We start from the raw sequence: 19,299 nt of genomic DNA, 5'->3' as shown, positions 1-19,299 counted from the left end.
AACATAACACATGAATTTTTATCATCAGAAGTACAGGAGAATCCTACAGACACAGCGTTTAAACTATTATTTACACTGTAGCTTAATAGCCAACTTTCTCATGTCTGACACAAGTGGAAACTCAAGCTTAAACGGTCATTCACTGGTGACCTTGTCCTAATACAACAAACACATCAAAACAAAATGCTGGTGGTGGAGATTAGTGATGTGGGCCGGGTAAATACCCAGTGGGTAGGTAAATATAAATTGGGTATTGGGGTAGATACCCAAAAAATGGGCATTTATAATTTTTATTAAAGTTAAAAATGATTGAGATTTTTTTGCAATTATTACCCTGTAAGGATAGTAAAATGATGATAAAATGAGCTAAACAAAATTTCATATGGTCACTACTAGCATTGTACTTCTGGGTATAATCGCTATAAATACCCAGGTCTGAGCATAAAGCATATAAGGCATATAAATACCCTGGTCGCATGGTTGCACTGGTCCTGACTACTTATGTTTTTTTAATTTCTATGATAGATAGATGAATTTATTTTATTGAAAGTGAAGAAAAATAATTTATTAAGTAATAATTATTATTTAGAAAGACAAGAACGTTTAACCTAGTAGTGGCCTTTGTGTAAACAACTTAAGAAAATAATTAAAATTCAATCTGTAGGATGGCAGGATTTAATAATATTTTTGTTCTAGATCTTTTGTTGGTATCGATGGTATCAAAATAAAAAAAAAAACTAATTTCATAAACTTGTGATACAAAACATTTGAATCTATAGCACAATAAATCTTTCAAAATTATATTAAGTTAGACCAAAAACAGGAGATACATTTTTTTAGTAGGTTTATCCAAATATATTATTGTTTCCAACTAAGCGGTAACACAGAAAAGTTAAATTACTTTTAGTATTCTGCCATTCTGCCTATGTCAATCCTAAGGCCTTAGGACTGTCTAGCCAGCCATTTATACAGTAAAAAAATAACTAGGCCTATCATCCTAATATCACCACTGGAAAGTTCAATGACATAGGTTATACCATATTATTTTAATATTTTCCGTGGGGGTGGTTTAATAACAGTAGAAGTAGGTTTAGGTTCTCTATTTCTCTGATGAGGTGTTGTCTTGATTTCATAAAAAAATTGCTAAATCATTTAATAATAGGTACTAGCAAAGCTTCAAGTAGCCTAACTGTAAAAGCTGTTACATACTCTCCAAATTTATCATGTAATGATAACAATAACATAATAACATTAGTACTAACTGCTGCAACACATGGTCCAGACAAAATGTCTCTTGAAGTAAATTCTGGAAACTTTTGTTTATTGTGAATTGATAATTTATTTAGTTTGTATACAGATACGCATATGGTTACAACATTGTCAAGAATCAGTCACTACCTCATTCAGTGGAGCTCCTTGCCTTGACGGACCGCTGGGTGATGAAGGCCATGAGTAATGACCTGGCCAACCACATCTCCTCCCTCCTCACACCAATCAACGTCTGCCTGGCGATGACAGACCCAGTCTGCCTCAGAGTCAAGCGGGTTGAGGATGAAATTGCAAGGGTAAATCACATACTGTAAAACTAATATTGTTTCATCAAGGGCCTTTGACAACCCGAGATACTTAATTTTAATACAGCACCAACAAAAGTTGTTCTCAAATTAAGGTTTTCAACAAGCACTAGTCGTGGCAAAGTGAAATAATTCAAATCCCTTGGAAAAAAGTAAAAATTCCAATGCTAAACTTCAAAGCAAGTGAGCGCAGCGAACGAGCTCCAAACTAAAAGTAAGTAAGCGTAGCAAACGAACTTCAACCAGGATGTGATAGAGCGATGCAAATGAGCTCATCTTGAAAATGAACTCATCTTGACATAAAACCACATTAGGACAGGACGACGTCTGTCAGGCCAGCTAGTGATGAAGTAAAAACCTTTATGTCAGTTGGTTAAATGGATTTTAAAACATATGTTAAAGATTTATTCTAAACTTTTTTTGTAAATTTACTAACATTTATATTTAAGGTTATGTTTTTAGGAAAAAGCATTTAGCTTGGATTAAATAAATAAATATAGGATGGAGAGGACACAGCTAACTCACCTGATGAAAGGTTGCAGATGAGTCAAAGAACACATAAAATCACACACATAATTTACTTAATATTTCGCCTCTTTCAGAGGCTTCTTCAGAAGTAGGCCTAGATGGTAGTTACAAAACAACAGTTTAAATAGGATGACACAGTTTGAATTCAAAATGTCTGACAGGTTGTCCAACTGACACTGCACAAAGCACTAAATACAGGCACATTGCAATATTGTATTTACATATAATATGTACATTGAAAAGCAAATTAGTTTTGTCCATGAAAATAAATACTTAAAGAGTTAGCTGTGAGGGTGAGGATATGAGGATATTATCTAATGTTGAGGTTAGGTGGGGTTCTGGAGTTGGTCACAAACTGGTAAGCTAATTCCCATCTTCTGAGCATTGAACTATTGCATTGGTTCTTTGGCAATGATTTTAGAGCTTTTATGGTGAAACAGTCATCAAATAGAAGTTGGTGGGATAAGGCATGTTGTGCAACTGGTTTTTCTTTGCTAGTTTTAACATCATGTCGATGGCCGTTCATGCGTTTTCGGAGAGTCTCGGTTGTTAGGCCTATGTACTGGGCTGGACAATGTGAACATTGAAGCTGGTAGATAAGGTTCTCTGAGCTGCAGGTATGATGGCCTTGGATTCTGTAATTTTTATTATGGTATGTGCTGGTAAAAGTTTCTGTAGGATGGTGTATCTGGCAAGATTTACATCGGTTTTCATTGCATGGGTATGAGCCCGGTCTTGGTTTCTCAGATGGTATTTTTGATGGATTTGGGAGTTTTGGGTGGACTAGCATATTCCTCAAATTTGGGGGTTGCCTATAGATTATGGAAGGGGCTCTTGAAAGGAGGTTTTTGGTTTGGCTGGAGGACTCTAGGATTTTGAAACCTGTTTTAAGGAGGTTGTTTAGTTGTTGCAGGCCAGGGTGGTAAGTGGTTATCAAATTTACTTGAAGATGGTTGGTATTTTTCTTTGTAGTTGGACGTGGGTTCTGAGCCGCTTGGATCTGAGATTTTACGAGAGTGCTAGGATAGCCTCGGTTTTCGAAGGCTTTTTGAAGTTGGGTTTGGTATTGTGTACGGTCTTTCGGTTCTGAAATTAGGCGATTTCCCCTTAGGGCAAGACTGTAAGGAAGTGATCTCTTGGTGTTATTCGGATGACAACTAGAAAAATGGAGGTATTGTTGGTGGTTGGTCGGTTTTATGTGGATAGATGTGGTGAGGCTATTGTTCCTTAGATGAATTGTAAGGTCTAAAAAGTTGATGGAAATCTCAGAGAAATCCCAGGTGAAATTTAGCGGTCCAAAACTGTTGAGGTCTTCCAGGAACTTCCGTAGTGATTCTTCACCGTGGGTCCAAATTATGAAAATATCGTCAATGTATCTAAACCAGCAGATGGGGAGGTGTTCACGGCTAGACAAAAACTTTTCTTCATAATTCCCCATGTAGAGATTAGCATAAGATGGGGCCATTCTTGTACCCATGGCAGTGCCCTTGATCTGTAGGAAGTGTTTGTCCTGAAATTGGAAATAGTTCTTTTCCAGAATGAATTTTATCAGTTGAGTTATAAACGAAGTGGTGGGTAGGGATCCTTTGGGTCTGTTTTGAAGGTAGTTTTCTGTTGCTGTTAGGCCGTGGACATGAGGTATGTTTGTGTAGAGTGAGGTGACATCAATAGTGGCCATGAGAGTGTTAGCGGGCTAACACTCTCATGGCCACTATTGATGTCACCTCACTCTACACAAACATACCTCATGTCCACGGCCTAACAGCAACAGAAAACTACCTTCAAAACAGACCCAAAGGATCCCTACCCACCACTTCGTTTATAACTCAACTGATAAAATTCATTCTGGAAAAGAACTATTTCCAATTTCAGGACAAACACTTCCTACAGATCAAGGGCACTGCCATGGGTACAAGAATGGCCCCATCTTATGCTAATCTCTACATGGGGAATTATGAAGAAAAGTTTTTGTCTAGCCGTGAACACCTCCCCATCTGCTGGTTTAGATACATTGACGATATTTTCATAATTTGGACCCACGGTGAAGAATCACTACGGAAGTTCCTGGAAGACCTCAACAGTTTTGGACCGCTAAATTTCACCTGGGATTTCTCTGAGATTTCCATAAACTTTTTAGACCTTACAATTCATCTAAGGAACAATAGCCTCACCACATCTATCCACATAAAACCGACCAACCACCAACAATACCTCCATTTTTCTAGTTGTCATCCGAATAACACCAAGAGATCACTTCCTTACAGTCTTGCCCTAAGGGGAAATCGCCTAATTTCAGAACCGAAAGACCGTACACAATACCAAACCCAACTTCAAAAAGCCTTCGAAAACCGAGGCTATCCTAGCACTCTCGTAAAATCTCAGATCCAAGCGGCTCAGAACCCACGTCCAACTACAAAGAAAAATACCAACCATCTTCAAGTAAATTTGATAACCACTTACCACCCTGGCCTGCAACAACTAAACAACCTCCTTAAAACAGGTTTCAAAATCCTAGAGTCCTCCAGCCAAACCAAAAACCTCCTTTCAAGAGCCCCTTCCATAATCTATAGGCAACCCCCAAATTTGAGGAATATGCTAGTCCACCCAAAACTCCCAAATCCATCAAAAATACCATCTGAGAAACCAAGACCGGGCTCATACCCATGCAATGAAAACCGATGTAAATCTTGCCAGATACACCATCCTACAGAAACTTTTACCAGCACATACCATAATAAAAATTACAGAATCCAAGGCCATCATACCTGCAGCTCAGAGAACCTTATCTACCAGCTTCAATGTTCACATTGTCCAGCCCAGTACATAGGCCTAACAACCGAGACTCTCCGAAAACGCATGAACGGCCATCGACATGATGTTAAAACTAGCAAAGAAAAACCAGTTGCACAACATGCCTTATCCCACCAACTTCTATTTGATGACTGTTTCACCATAAAAGCTCTAAAATCATTGCCAAAGAACCAATGCAATAGTTCAATGCTCAGAAGATGGGAATTAGCTTACCAGTTTGTGACCAACTCCAGAACCCCACCTAACCTCAACATTAGATAATATCCTCATATCCTCACCCTCACAGCTAACTCTTTAAGTATTTATTTTCATGGACAAAACTAATTTGCTTTTCAATGTACATATTATATGTAAATACAATATTGCAATGTGCCTGTATTTAGTGCTTTGTGCAGTGTCAGTTGGACAACCTGTCAGACATTTTGAATTCAAACTGTGTCATCCTATTTAAACTGTTGTTTTGTAACTACCATCTAGGCCTACTTCTGAAGAAGCCTCTGAAAGAGGCGAAATATTAAGTAAATTATGTGTGTGATTTTATGTGTTCTTTGACTCATCTGCAACCTTTCATCAGGTGAGTTAGCTGTGTCCTCTCCATCCTATATTTATTTATTTAACATTTATATTTGAGATTTATTGTAGTGTTTAATCAATCTTTTGTATGAAGTGGAATAGCCTCAATGGCCAATCTTAAAAACAACCTGGGAATAAAGATGAAATAGGTAGGTTCCTCCATACAGGTATTTGTTCATTATAAGTAAGTACTATGACAAGTTCCAATGGGCGGAAAAAAACAATATTGTTTGGAGGGGATTTTAACCAGGTACTGCCTGTTGCTCCAAGCAAAAAACGTTCAAATAATATAGCCTAGCAAGCACGGTAGTAAAGGGAGCATCCATATATAACGGTTAAACCTAGAGGTAGTTTCTGTTTCTTAAAACTAACCAAAAATATGCATGTCGAAGATTCTGCTGAAAAGTAATTTTGAGATTGGTTTTGATTACTGGGTAATGGAACCCTAACCAGTCGCAAACTGGTAAGTAATCAGGCATTGATTAAGCCTTTTTTTGATAGAATATGTAAAGTCAATCGCACCTTAAGGAGGAATACCACCACATAAACTTACACTAGGTTAATAGTAGTTTATTTAAATGTTGATCAGAAATGGTTAAGTTTGGTCAATTGGATGCCTTTACTTTACAGTAGTTTTGTTAAACCATTACAAAAGGAGCATAAACTTAGAAATAATAACTGGTAGTACAGGTAAAACTCTCCCAAGAAAAAAAAAAAAAAAAAAAAAAAATAGTCTGTTTATGAAACTTGCAGGAAACGTAGTACTTACCATTAGGTTTTGAAAACTGAAGAGTCCCTAGTGATTGTGGGGGACGGGGGTGGAAGTACTATTTTATAGTGGTTAAAGTTTATGGGGGTAGTGATTTTGAAAACACTTTTATAGATGAGTGAACGAAGTGAACGAATCTATGTATCGTGTATAGCGGAGTCGGAGAAAATTTGTCCGCTTGTCCGTGTGTGTGTGTGTGTTCGCACCAAAAACTCAAGAACCGTCGCACTTATAGCGTTCAAATTTTGCAAAAATTATTATGGCACCAGTGGGAAGACACCATTAAAATTCTAGACGATTCCGCTCAGTATTAATTATAAAATACTTAAAAAACATTTTTAAATTTGTCCCATAAGAATAACATTAGGAGCTACCTTCTTCTTCTCTTTATTTGTTTACGTTTTGCGACCAACAATTTTGTTGTCTACCTACTTAAGACAGAGAGAACGATTTTTACTCTAAGCTCTTTCATTCATGGAGTAAACAGTTTGGCGTCTATGAATATATATCATTATAATTTCACAGCTTTCAGAATAATGTTATTTAAGCTAATTAAATTTCACAACTTTCAGATTATTAAATTGAACTTAACAACAATATTAGTCGGCAGTTATATACCGTTTATGTTTAGTATTAAAATTCACCTTTAAATTAAAAATATATATGCATGTATTTAGAACAAAGCAGCTTTTTACATTTTTCAATTTAATGTTGGCATTGAATATTAAATATTCAAAGATGTTGGTATATCTTTATACTAAAAAGCTATGCGAGGGGGGGGGGATAGGTCCACGACGTAGAGAGTGGTAATGGAAGCGGAAAGGTGAGCAGTGAAAAAAAAGGAGTACGGAAACCCTTTATGACTGTTAAATTAATGTATTTGTAATACTTAAATGCTATTGAAATATCGGGAAACAGGTCTACGATGTAGAAAGTAGTGAAGTAGTGAAAGAAGTAGTCAAGGCGAGCGCTGCGGAGTGTGGGAAGCCTTTGTGACAGTTAGAATAATCTATCTGCAATTCTAAAAATTCATGGGAAGGGAGGAAACAGGTCCACGATCTAGGAAGTGGTGAAGGAAGTAGTCCATGCGAGCAGTCTGGAGTGTGGGAAGCCTTTGTGACAATTAGAATAATGAATCTGCAATTCTAAAAATGCTATGGGAAGGTAGGGAAACAGGTCCATGACACGTAGAAAGTGGTGAAGGAAGTAGTCAAGGCGAGCCGTCCGGAGTGTAGAAACCCTTAGTGACAGTTAGATTAATGTACCTGCAATACCAAAATGCTATAGGAAGGGAGGGAAACATGTCTAAGACGTAGGAAGTGGTGAAGGAAGTAGTCGAGGCGAGCATTCCGGAGTGTATAGCCCCTTTGTGATAATTAGGATAATGTACAGTATCTGCAATTCTAAAAATGCTATGGGAAGGGAGGGAAACAGGTCCACGACGTAGGAAGTGGTGAAGGGAGTAGTCAAGGCGAGGAGTCTGGAGTGTGGCAACCCTTTGTGACAGTTAGATTAATGTATCTGCAATAATAAAATGTTATGAGAAGAGAGGGAAACAGGTCCACGACGTAGGAAGTGGTGAAGGAAGTAGTCAAGGCTAGCAGTCCGGATTGTGGGAACCCATTGTGGCAGTTAGATTAATGTACCTGCAATACTAAAATGTAGGGATGGTCAAGTCTCGAAATTTCGGGAAATTTTAAATCTTGTTACATGAGACGAGACTTCTTTTTGGCCGAGATTTTTATAGAGACGAGAATAAAAAAAAAAAAAATTAAAAACGCCTGCAGAAAGTCAATGCAATACCCGCAATACAGGAGCGTGCTGTAGTTGCGTTTCCTTTGCGAAGGCGTTCTTATTTAATTAATTCTTAAAACGTAAATATTACTTTAATTATTTTAATAATATTACTTTAATAACATTTGAGAAGTTTTGTTAAGTGTAAGCAGTGTGAGGTATGTTTTATTACTATAAAAAGTCAAAACAAGTACTATTTTATAAAAATTAAAATTGCTTTTATTTTAAGATTTATTTTATTTTAGGATAAGTTGAACTCTATCCTAACTGATATCGATATCACTATGTTTCCTAATCGTAGGCATTTTTAATAAGTTAGCCGTGATTAATAAAAAAATGTTATGCTGATGTTTTTTAATAAAAGATTGTAAATATTCTTGCCTATTATCAATCATTATTTTTGTAGGCCTATTTAAACAGTCATCTAACAATGTTACAAAATCAGGTAAAAATGTTGAACGTGCATTTCCCGTTGTGTATGAGAAGGGAAATCCCGTCTCGATCTCGTCTCGAAATTTTATGAGAAATAAAAAATCTTGTCTCGTCTCGTCTCGAACTAAAAATCCAATCTCGTCCATCCCTACTAAAATGCTATGAGAAGGGAGGAAAACATCTCCACGACGTAGGAAGTGATAAAGGAAGTAGTCAAGGTGAGAAATGCGGAGTGTGAGAACCATTTGGTGACAGTTAGATTTATGTATCTGCAATGAAACAGTTGCAATACTAAAATGCTATGGAAAGGGTGGGAAACAGGTCCATGGCATAGTAAGTGGTGAAGGAAGTAGTCAAGGCGAGCAGTGCGGAGTGTGGGAACCGTTGGTGGCATTTAGATACATGCATCTGCAAAACCAAAAGGCTATGGGAAGGGAGGAAAACAGGTCCACGTCGTAGGAAGTGGGGAAGGATTTGGTAAATGCGAGAAGTTCTGAGTGTGGGGACATTTTGTGGTAGTTAGATTAATGTACATTCAATACTAAAATGCTGGGGGAAGGGAGGGAAACAGGTCCACGACGTAGGTAGTGGCGATGGAAGTGGTAAATTTAAGCAGTGCGGAGTGTGGGAACCGTTTATGGCATTTAGATTCATTAGTTAGATGAACATTTATTGGGTTTTTAATCATTTTTAGATGATATAATAGCGCTATCGTTGATGTAAATCATCATTGTAAGCAATACGATATTTTTTTGGAGATTCCTTACACTGTGCTTTGTGCAATTTATTTAAGTTAGATTAGTTCAGTTTGGCTTAGTTTTGTCTATGATAGGCCTTATAAAAATATGGAAATAGGCAGGTTTTATTTATACAAAAGACGTTTAGTACAGGAACGATGGATTTACCTCCTATCGATAACTGTTGGAAATCCATTACGTATATTACCAATGACTTTGGTTAATTAATGGACGAGAAGTTAGGATTGTTGTTGACTGAGATTTGGTTGATTTGCCCATACAAATAATATTATTGTGTTCACCAGTGACACCGGTAAGTAGGCTAGATGTGGGTGGACTCTTTCATTATTGCGCTCATGTTAACTCATCCCGTTACGCGCAGAATAAGCGTAATATACTAGTTTATAGGATCCAAACAAGTGGGGTGTCATTTTCTGTGTTTCTTAGGATGCAGAATCGAAAACAAGCATAACAAAATCAATACAACCGACAGTTTATGAGAAAAAGACAGATTTATTTATGAAAAAATAAATATGACAAGTTAATTAAGGTAAAATAATTCAGTTAATATCAATTATTATTTCCCTCACTGATCAGGTATACAAATGTTTGGGCACTTCTAGACGGGGTAGGGAGTTGAAATTTGTCACACTTTTTGGTAAAATTTTGGTCAAAGCACTGGGGGAATCCAAAAAGTCACATTTTCAAATTTTAACCCCCTCTGAATTTCCAATTCTTCCCCCCCCCCCAAGGTTATTCTTATGGAGATTAACATTTAAAGTTACCGACTTTGGTACGTCCATCTAGAAACGAGCTATAGAACTGAAATTTAGCAGCATTGTAAAACGTGATTTTAATAAATCAAAGAAAAACATTCAAAAAGTCACATTTTCAAATTTCAACCCCCAAAAATCCAAAATGGCAGAAACCTAAAAACCACAAAACACTTTTTCAAATGGTTAAAGCTTGAAAACGGCAAGAGCTTGAAAAGTTTTGAAAGAATTTTCATGGGCAGGAATTAAATTTTCTACAAAATATTTTTGAGTGATTTTCAAAATTCCCACTCCTTCAACTTACAAAAAATACCCCCGCCCCAGCAAACCTGCAGACTAAGCGAATTTCCTTTTGCCTGATTGGATTTACACTAAAATGTCTACCTACTTAAAAATATAACATTTATTTCCTATTTTAATCGAATTAGTATTACAAGTACTAAGGTTTGCTGAATCAGGGAGGGTAAATCTGTTTTTTTTTTTTTTGTAAAATGTTGATAGTTAGTAAGAAATAAAAACATTTTCCAAATTTGATAAAAATATATTCATAAAAAAGCAAACTGCAACAGTTTAGCCTACTTGTTCTCCATAAGAATAACATAGGAATTATTAAATTTACATTTTTTTGGAATTTTCTCAGTAACCATTAGGCACATAATAACGCTTCAATATACTAAATTATTTGTTTTTAAGCTCTACAAAATGGTTTGGAAAGAAATTGCTAAATTTTATATTTTTTGGTTCAAAAATGGGAAAAACCTATTTTTACCCCATAAAACCTTCCGAAAACCCCCGTTCCCATAGTCCGATCATGCTGGTTCGCGAACTCTTTCGAATAAATGTAGGTTTACACCTTTATACCAAATTTCATCAAAATCGGATCATTTTTGCTCGAGTTATCGTGCTAACTGACACATATATATCTTATACAGGGAGCGGCAGAAATATCTGACGGTTTTCAAGCGAGTACAGTCCGGCAGCCGAGTGGAGGGGGGTGGTAGGGAGCGGCTCATTCTCAAGGCCAAGTGACCCCATTTCAGTCGCCATGGAGCAGTGGACCGGTATACATTGCACGTTTGTCGTTGAGGCGTATTTTAAAAGTGACGATTCTGTTGTTGATACGCAACGTAAGTTTCGTAGGCATTTTAATGTGGCTCGTGGGGAACCTATCCCATCCCGAAACACCATCAAATTGTGGGTGGATACCTTTAGATCCACATGATCAACTGCAAAACGTAGGCCTACAGGCCGTCCAAGGTCAGTCAGGACGCCGGAGAACGTGGAGCGAGTGTGACAAGCTGTGCTAATGAGCCGGCATTGCCCGGGCTGCTCTGAAAATGTTTGACGATTAGCGTGGTCGTGAGGCTGAAGTTTTTGGACGATTGCTATTTTATATTGGTAAAAGTGAAGGTCTGAGTTCAAAATTCGTCGAATAGAGCGATCAGACATGCCAAGAGCAGCAGCTTGTCTACGCGCCGGGCATAATTACACAATAATTATACAATCTATATATTAAAAAATATCGGTTTTTCTTTTCCGAGTCCGTCCGCCTCTTCTACCCGACCGAGTTTCATGATTTTGGTCTTAAATTAAAGGTATGCATGCGTAGATTTGCCATCAAGCATCAGCATTCATTTATCTACAGTATTAGTTGACCAAAAAACATAAATTAGATTTTTTTTTATTGTTACTTCTATTGAAGATATATTTCCTCAGTTATAATTACGTAATCCTATATGTTTTGGTCTAAGAACCTTCAGTGAAATACCAGCTTTCATTTGAGCCCTTGATTATTAAGATCGGACGTACCTGAAGCGCGCTGCTGAATTCCAAACAATAAAAAATGTAATTATTTTGGGATTTACCGACGACCAGTGATCAATAACCCCATTTTTATTTTAGTTTGTTTATATGTTTTGTTCTTAAAATACTCCTAGAAATAAAAGCTTTCATTTGAGATATAGATCGTTCGTATCAGTTATGTTCAAAATACTGTATTACTCAATCAAAAAACATAAATTTGATAAGTTAAGGAAAAGTTACTCTTTGTAAAGGAATAAACAATAATTTTATATTCCTCTATGTCAGCTGTTTACAAATGTTTAACAACATTTGTTTACATCAATCATATGTACTTTTGTATTTTTCATTACAACAATTCAATTCTTTCTAATAAGTCTTACTCTTTTTTCTCTTTACGTTTTTTATCAAATTAAGTTTTTTTACACTAAATTCACTCGGTCCTTCAGTATTATTCCCCATAAGTTTAATTGTTTTTTTTTTTTTTTTATTATACAACAGGTCTTTTAAATGGTACAAGGCTTATTGTAAAGAAAATGCATAAAAATATTTTAGATTTGGAAATAATAACGGGGAAGAACATCGGGCAACGTGTACTCCTGCCGCGCATTCATCTTTCGCCTTCAGATACAACTGTGCCATTTTATTTCAAGTGAAGACAATTTCCAATTAAGGTAGCATTTTGCATTACCATTAATAAAGCGCAGGGGCAAACAATTGATCGGGTTGGAGTCTACTTGCCTGAACCAGTTTTTAGCCATGGTCAGCTGTATGTCGCCTTATCGAAAGGGAAATCATTCGAAAACGTTAAAGTGGAAATAAAACCAAAAGGACGACGCACATTGAATATTGTATGGAGAGAAGTGTTGTTAAGGCAGATGATTTAATATTTGTATTTATATTTTATTTGTTATTTAATGTAATGGTGTAAATAAACAAATTTTATTTATAACATAAATTATTATATTTGAGTAAAATGTTAACACTAATATTCAGTTTAATAAATTATCTTAAGATTTTCTGAAATAAATTTCAATGCTGCGGAGCAGCACGGGTCCTCTTGTCCTATATATTTTAGTCTAAGAACCTTCAGTGAAATACCGGCTTTCATTTAAGCTATTAGCTATTCAAATCGGAGAAGTTTCAAGCAAACGCAAGGTTAGCAACCAACATAAAAATAATTTTCATAAGCCTTTTCTATGAATAAAAATCAATCTCTCCAGTATTGTTAAGGTTTTTAAAGGTTTTGGCCTCAAAATAATCAGTAAATTAAAGGCTTTAATTTGAGCTAATGATCGTTTGAATCAGTTAAGCTCCAGATACTGGATCATTCAATAAAAAATCATAAAATAGTTTATTTCTCAGATATTATATTTATTTTAACGCTGCAGAGCAGCATGGGTCTTCTAGTATATATATTATATATATGTGTATATAAATGTATATATATATATATGAATTTGGATGGTGTTTTTGGCCTCTAGGGACCTCAAAACAAAAAAAATCAGTCCCGCGTCCAGGTCTTACCATGAGTACTAGGGTAATAGCTTATTCCCTATATGGGAAATTCGCTAAAAACCTACTTTTAAAATTTGGTAAATTTCTTTAAAATTGTTAACGGTCTTTAAAATTGTTTTGCAATTTTGCAATTTTTTTGTACATATTATTAATGCTTTGTATTCTCCTGTGTAAAAAATTTCACCCATTACATGTTTTAATAACTTTAATGAATAACACCCCCCCCCCCCGCTAAATATCGACCCCCGCCAATGTTATTATAGGTATTATAGGATGTTATTATTATCAGTCTAAATCACGTTTACCCATTTCTAGATTAACTAAAGATCTGAAATTAGGCACAATTGTAGGTCTTGCGCCCATTTCAAAAAGTGACATTTTACAATAATAACCCCCCCCCCTCAACTTTCCCAATGTTATTCCCACAGGTGCATCGGTCTAAATCACATTACCCACTTTAAGATTACCTGGATATGTGAAATTTGGTAGGATTGCTAGTCTTGGTCTCAAAAAACCCAGACCATTTCATAAAGTAACATTTTCCAAAAATAATCCAAAAACAATCGGGTGGGGGGCCACCTGATTTAACAATTTCTCCCCCCACCATGTTATTCTTCTGGGGAATAGCATTGAAAGTTTCTGACTTTGGAATTGGGCATCACAACCTTTTAACAACACGCTAGAAGAATTCCCTGGAACAATAGTAAAAAATAGTCCCGATCAACCCAGCATAATAAAAAACGTTACATTTTCAAATTTTAACACTCTAAAAATATCATTTATAAGAAAACATTTTTTTCCCTTAAACGGCGATATCTCCTAAATTGTAAGATTTAAATTGTAAATAACTTTCCTAAATTGTAAATAACTAAGCCATTCCTAAATTGTAAAACTATCATGCCATCTGAAATCCAAAATCTTATCTCAGAACAAATTTTTGAATGTTGTTTAATTGAAATACAAAAGGCTGTATCAAAGGATAAATTACTTTTAATTGGTTGTTACAGAAATCCTATCAAGCAAAACGAATCAGAGTTTATTAGAAGGTTTAACATTTTAATTGAAGTTCTCAACTTAAAGTACAAATACATAGTTTTTATTGGCGATATTAATATTGACATGCTTGACAAAAATTATAGAAATAGGAACAGTTTATTACATATTGTGAGAGCAAATGGATTTTCTTCATTAATTGACTTTCCAACTAGAATCACAGAATCTACTCAATCTACCATAGATAATATTTTTACTAATTTGGAACCTTATAATTACAGAGTAACAGGCATCAACACTCAGTTGTCCGACCATGATGGTCAGATGCTGGAAATTTTAAATACTGTGACTAAACATTCTTCCCAAAAATTTTATTTTGAGTATAAAAGAAAATTCTCTGACTCACAAATTGACCAGTTTAAAAACTTACTTCAATGTGAGTCATGGGCAGATCTTTATGCCTCTCCAGTGGAAAATAAGTAGTCTAGTAAAATTATGATTTGACCTGGGCAAAATTGCTTTATAAGCCATTGAAGTGGTATTCGACTCAACAAATGTTACTTTACAACATATCAAAAATCCGACAAAATCCGACCATGGGAAAGTGTCTAAAAGTAAACTTTAAAATGGTGGCTATTTTTCTTAAGAGCCATTTATTTTAAAACACCTATAGTCAGATAAATATGGGATATGGCCTTAAAACAATGCAAGAAAACATTGTACGGTTTTATTTGGTATAGTGTTAGGTGCGCAGAGTGACGTACTAAAAGTTGCCAAAAATCTGTCTACAGGAAACCCCCTATAATGACGATTAAAAATGGCAGTTATCCCCAACATTGGACACATTAAAAAATATGTCACATGCATTTTCATGCATATTTTTTATACATTCACTTATTTGTTATTTATTATTTGAGATTACCGCCGATATTTATTGTGTGGTTAGTCCTTTAATATGATAGGGAACGCATTTTGGCCGCCATCTTGGATCTGCCATATTGGTTCCGCCATATTGGATATAAATATAGATTTTTAAACGTAATGATAGTGTTGTGACACATCATTATAAATTAGATTTTCACGCTGATTTCAATGCAAAAATCCGTCTTTAAATATATTTTTTCGTTTTGAAGATGTATTCAAACTAAAATTCTCCCTTATCCATTTCTTATGGACGTTACGTAGTTTGAACATTTTTTAAGATAATTTTTCTTATATCTCAAGTTTTTACTAACGCTTGCAATTTGTTCTAGCCTTAAAATATTTGGCGATAAAAGTGTTTTTATTTAAGCCATTGATCATTAAAATCGGACGTGTTATAGACAAGCTACAAACCCTTACACAATATTAAATTTAACTTTTTAAAAATAATTTTTTATTAAAAGATGTATATCTTGGGTTGTTAATATGTCACCAAGTTCTTTCTTGTCTCAAATTACTCAGTGGATGTTTAGCTTTAATTTTATGTATCACTTAATAAAATCCGACAAATTTAAAATGAGTCATGAATCTTTATTTAACAGTAAATTATTCATTTTACAAAATTTGTCTTTAGTTTAGGTCATTTATCCCCAATTCTAATAACTCTCAATAAGTAATACATAGCTAAAACAGAAGTCAATAATGTTACTATTTATTTAAGACCGTAAAGATTTTTGGAAGTTGTTTAGAATTGGGGATATATGTCTAAAACTGAAGAAAAATTTTGAAAAACAAATAATCTACTGTTAAATAAAGATTCGTGACTCAATTACAATTCATCAGATTTTAATAAATTGTTAATAAAATTAAAGCCAAAGATTCACTAAGTATAATTTGAGACCAGAATGAACTTGGTGACATATTAACAACCCGAGATATACATCTTTTAATAAAAATGTATATCTAAAAAGTTAAATTTAATATTGTTATAGGGTTTGTAGCTCGTTTCTAAATCATCCGATTTTAATGATCAATAGCTCAAATGTAAACCCTTTATCACAGAATATTTTAAGGCTAGAACAAACTGCAAGCGTTAATAAAATCTGGAGATATAAGAAAAATTATCTAAAAAAATGATCAAATTACGAAACGTTCATAAGAAATGTATGGGGGTACGACTTTTTGTTTTGTAGTCTTTTTGCATTGCCTGTTTCGATGTTGCATACTATAGTATTCATGTTTACTGTTTCCTATAATAGTTATTTCTCACATATATTTGTTCAAACGTCTGCGAATAATGTCCTTCTTGGTGCAAAAACTCGTACTACCGTACAGTATCTGAAATACCGCCAACCCTAGAGTGATTATTGAAACTGGTCCATTCTTCTTTTATAACCCATTGTGCAACTGTGGATGTAAACACAATGGCCTGTCTTGTTCTGCTTTTTGAGGGGAGTGCCAGATCAATGAATGTAAGAACATTGAAACAAAATGATAACAGTTATTTAAATGAATAGTTTGTCCAAGAAAACCTATTAAATTTAGTTCTTTTTAAGTAACTATGGAAACTAAAATGTACATACAAATATGCCCTTGTCGTTTTAATAAAGTCTATTCTTGTAAATATTAGATATTTCAACATTCAATCTGATATTTAATTTATGTATATGTGCTTTCCGTCATCCCATACCGCCAAAAGTCCTAAAACAAATATCTCAAAAATATGAAATTTTGCCGCCATTTTGAATTTGATTTTTTAGTAATTTCCCATGGTCGGATTTTGTCGGATTTTGGATATGTTATAAAGCATTATTTTCTGTGTTGAATACCACTTCAATCGCTTGTAAAGCAATTTTGCCCAGGTTTAACGGTAATTTGTCGTATTTTTCCTGGACTAAAGTATAATATATTTTATGAAACATTTTGTTATTACTTTAACATATGTTTCCCTAAATCTCTGTCAAGGCAGCACACACAGCCTAACTTGATTAGCAATGAGTTAAAAGAAGAAAAACAAAAAAATTTTAATCTTAGCCAAACAGCCCGAGAGTTAAAATGTAAATCTTTATATAAAAAAGTTAGGAAATTAAATAAAACATTCAGGTCAAAATTGAAGTATTTTAAAAAGCAATATTATAAAACAAAAATTAACAAATAAAACAATGTAAATAGAACCTCTTGGTCTATTATAAATTCAGAAGTGGGAATAGGATCTAAGAATGTACAAAACATTAATTTAAAAGTAGGTAATAAGTTGAATTCTGACCCTGTATTTATTTGTAACAGTTTTATTGAATATTTTTCAAATGTAACTAGTATAATGTCTAACTTTGAACCAATGTCTGAGAATCAGGTAGACAATGAAATATTTCAGTTTGGTAAAAGGTTTCGATTCAGCTTTGTTAATGAGAATGAAATAGATATAATTATTAATAGTCTAAAGAACTCTTTTAGTATGGGCTATGATGAGGTTCCTGTGGTTCTTCTGAAAAAAGTCAAGACATTTTTACTAAAACCAATCACCCACCTAGTTAATTCTTCTTTGATATCCGGTATATTTCCTGATAAGCTAAAAATTACAAAATTAAAACCACTTTTTAAAAAGGGGGACAGGCAAATGGTGTCAAATTACCGACCTATAGCTTTGTTACCCTCTATATCTAAGATTTATGAAAAAGTAATTTATAATCAATTGGTAACATTTTTTGAAAATAACAATCTGTTTGACAACTTTCAACACGGGTTTCGCAGGGGTAAATCAGTTATAACTGCTGCCACTGATTTTATAGAATCGGTCATTGATAGTCTGGATGGTAAATTTAAGGTAGCGGGTTTGTTCTTAGACCTGCAAAAAGCATTTGATTCAATATCCCATGATTTATTAATTTCAAGGCTTAGTACCTTGGGTATAGAGGGGACTGCTTTAAATTTGCTTAAATCTTATCTCTCTCACAGAAAACAGTTTGTTGAAATTATCTATCATAACCGTAAAAACTATAAAATTCCATTAATCTTATACCACTGACTTAAAATATGGGGTTCCACAGGGATCCATTCTGGGGCCTCTTTTATTCATTATTTATTTAAGAGATTTTCCGCAACTTAGCAATTTAAGTAAACTCTGCTTGTATGCTGATGATACCAATTTGAAAATCATAGCCTCAACAAATGAAGAATTAGAAAGCAAGGCAAAATAAGACATATGCGTTTTAAATGATTTTTTTAACTCCCAAAATCTAAATCTCAATGTGGATAAAACAAGTATCATAAATTTTCAAACTCGAACTACCAGAAATCAACGTCGACCGATTATTAAATTTAATAATAAAACCATTGAAGTTAAGGATAGTACTAAATTTTTAGGATTAGTAATAGATAAAAGACTCAATTGGAACTGTCATGTTGAAAAAGTACTTTCAAAAGTTTCTTCTGGATTATATGCCTTAACTAGATTAAAAAACTATTGCGAAATAGAAACTTTGAAGTTGGTTTACTTTTCATACATACATTCAGTGATTTCATTTGGGATTTCCCTTTATGGCTCAACCAATAAGAGAAACTTAAAATATATATTAAGAATGCAAAAAAAAAAGCTATAAGAATAATTTACAACCTTCCACCTAGAACTTCTGTTAAGAGAATGTTTAAAACAGAAAATATAATGACAGTTTTCGGTATGTATGTTTTTGGAACAGTGGTATCTGTTAAAAACAGATTTCATGAAATAGAGCTGGTTGGAAGGAAACATGATTATCTTACAAGAAATCGAGGCAAGTTAGCATTAAGTCCTCATAAATTGCGCCTTTTCGAAAAAAAACCCAAATACGCCGGAACAAAATTCTATAATTAACTTCCAAAGGACATACAAGCAGAAGTAAATATAAAAAAATGTAAAAATAAACTTAAGAAATTTCTCATTAGCAGGGCTATTTATTCATTTGATGAACTGTAATTGACTTTTCTTTCCCTACTAATCAAAGTATGTTTTAACTGTTAGTTTTATGTTCTTTTACAATTTTTCCCATTTACTATAAGCATGTATGTTTTATTATAACTTATAAGAAATGTGACACTAT

The 19,299-nt window shown here is 34.3% G+C and overlaps 1 protein-coding gene across 3 annotated transcripts in view; it reads left to right on the top strand.

Annotated features, from left to right (window-relative positions):
* LOC128983065 (uncharacterized) overlaps positions 1 to 19,299 on the top strand; it is a 62,908-nt gene that overhangs the window by 25,709 nt on the left and 17,900 nt on the right. For all 3 annotated transcript variants that reach the window (XM_054402199.1, XM_054402201.1, XM_054402200.1), the window contains one exon: positions 1,358 to 1,565. In XM_054402199.1, the coding sequence (XP_054258174.1) occupies positions 1,358 to 1,565 (208 nt within the window). The remainder of the gene's footprint in view (positions 1 to 1,357; positions 1,566 to 19,299) is intronic.

This window comes from Macrosteles quadrilineatus, unplaced genomic scaffold (genome assembly GCF_028750875.1).
Source record: "Macrosteles quadrilineatus isolate MER2022 unplaced genomic scaffold, UCM_ALF_1.0 Scaffold_1__1_contigs__length_201487025, whole genome shotgun sequence".
NCBI classification, from domain to species: domain Eukaryota; kingdom Metazoa; phylum Arthropoda; class Insecta; order Hemiptera; family Cicadellidae; genus Macrosteles; species Macrosteles quadrilineatus.
This window is presented reverse-complemented; position numbering and strand designations above follow the sequence as displayed.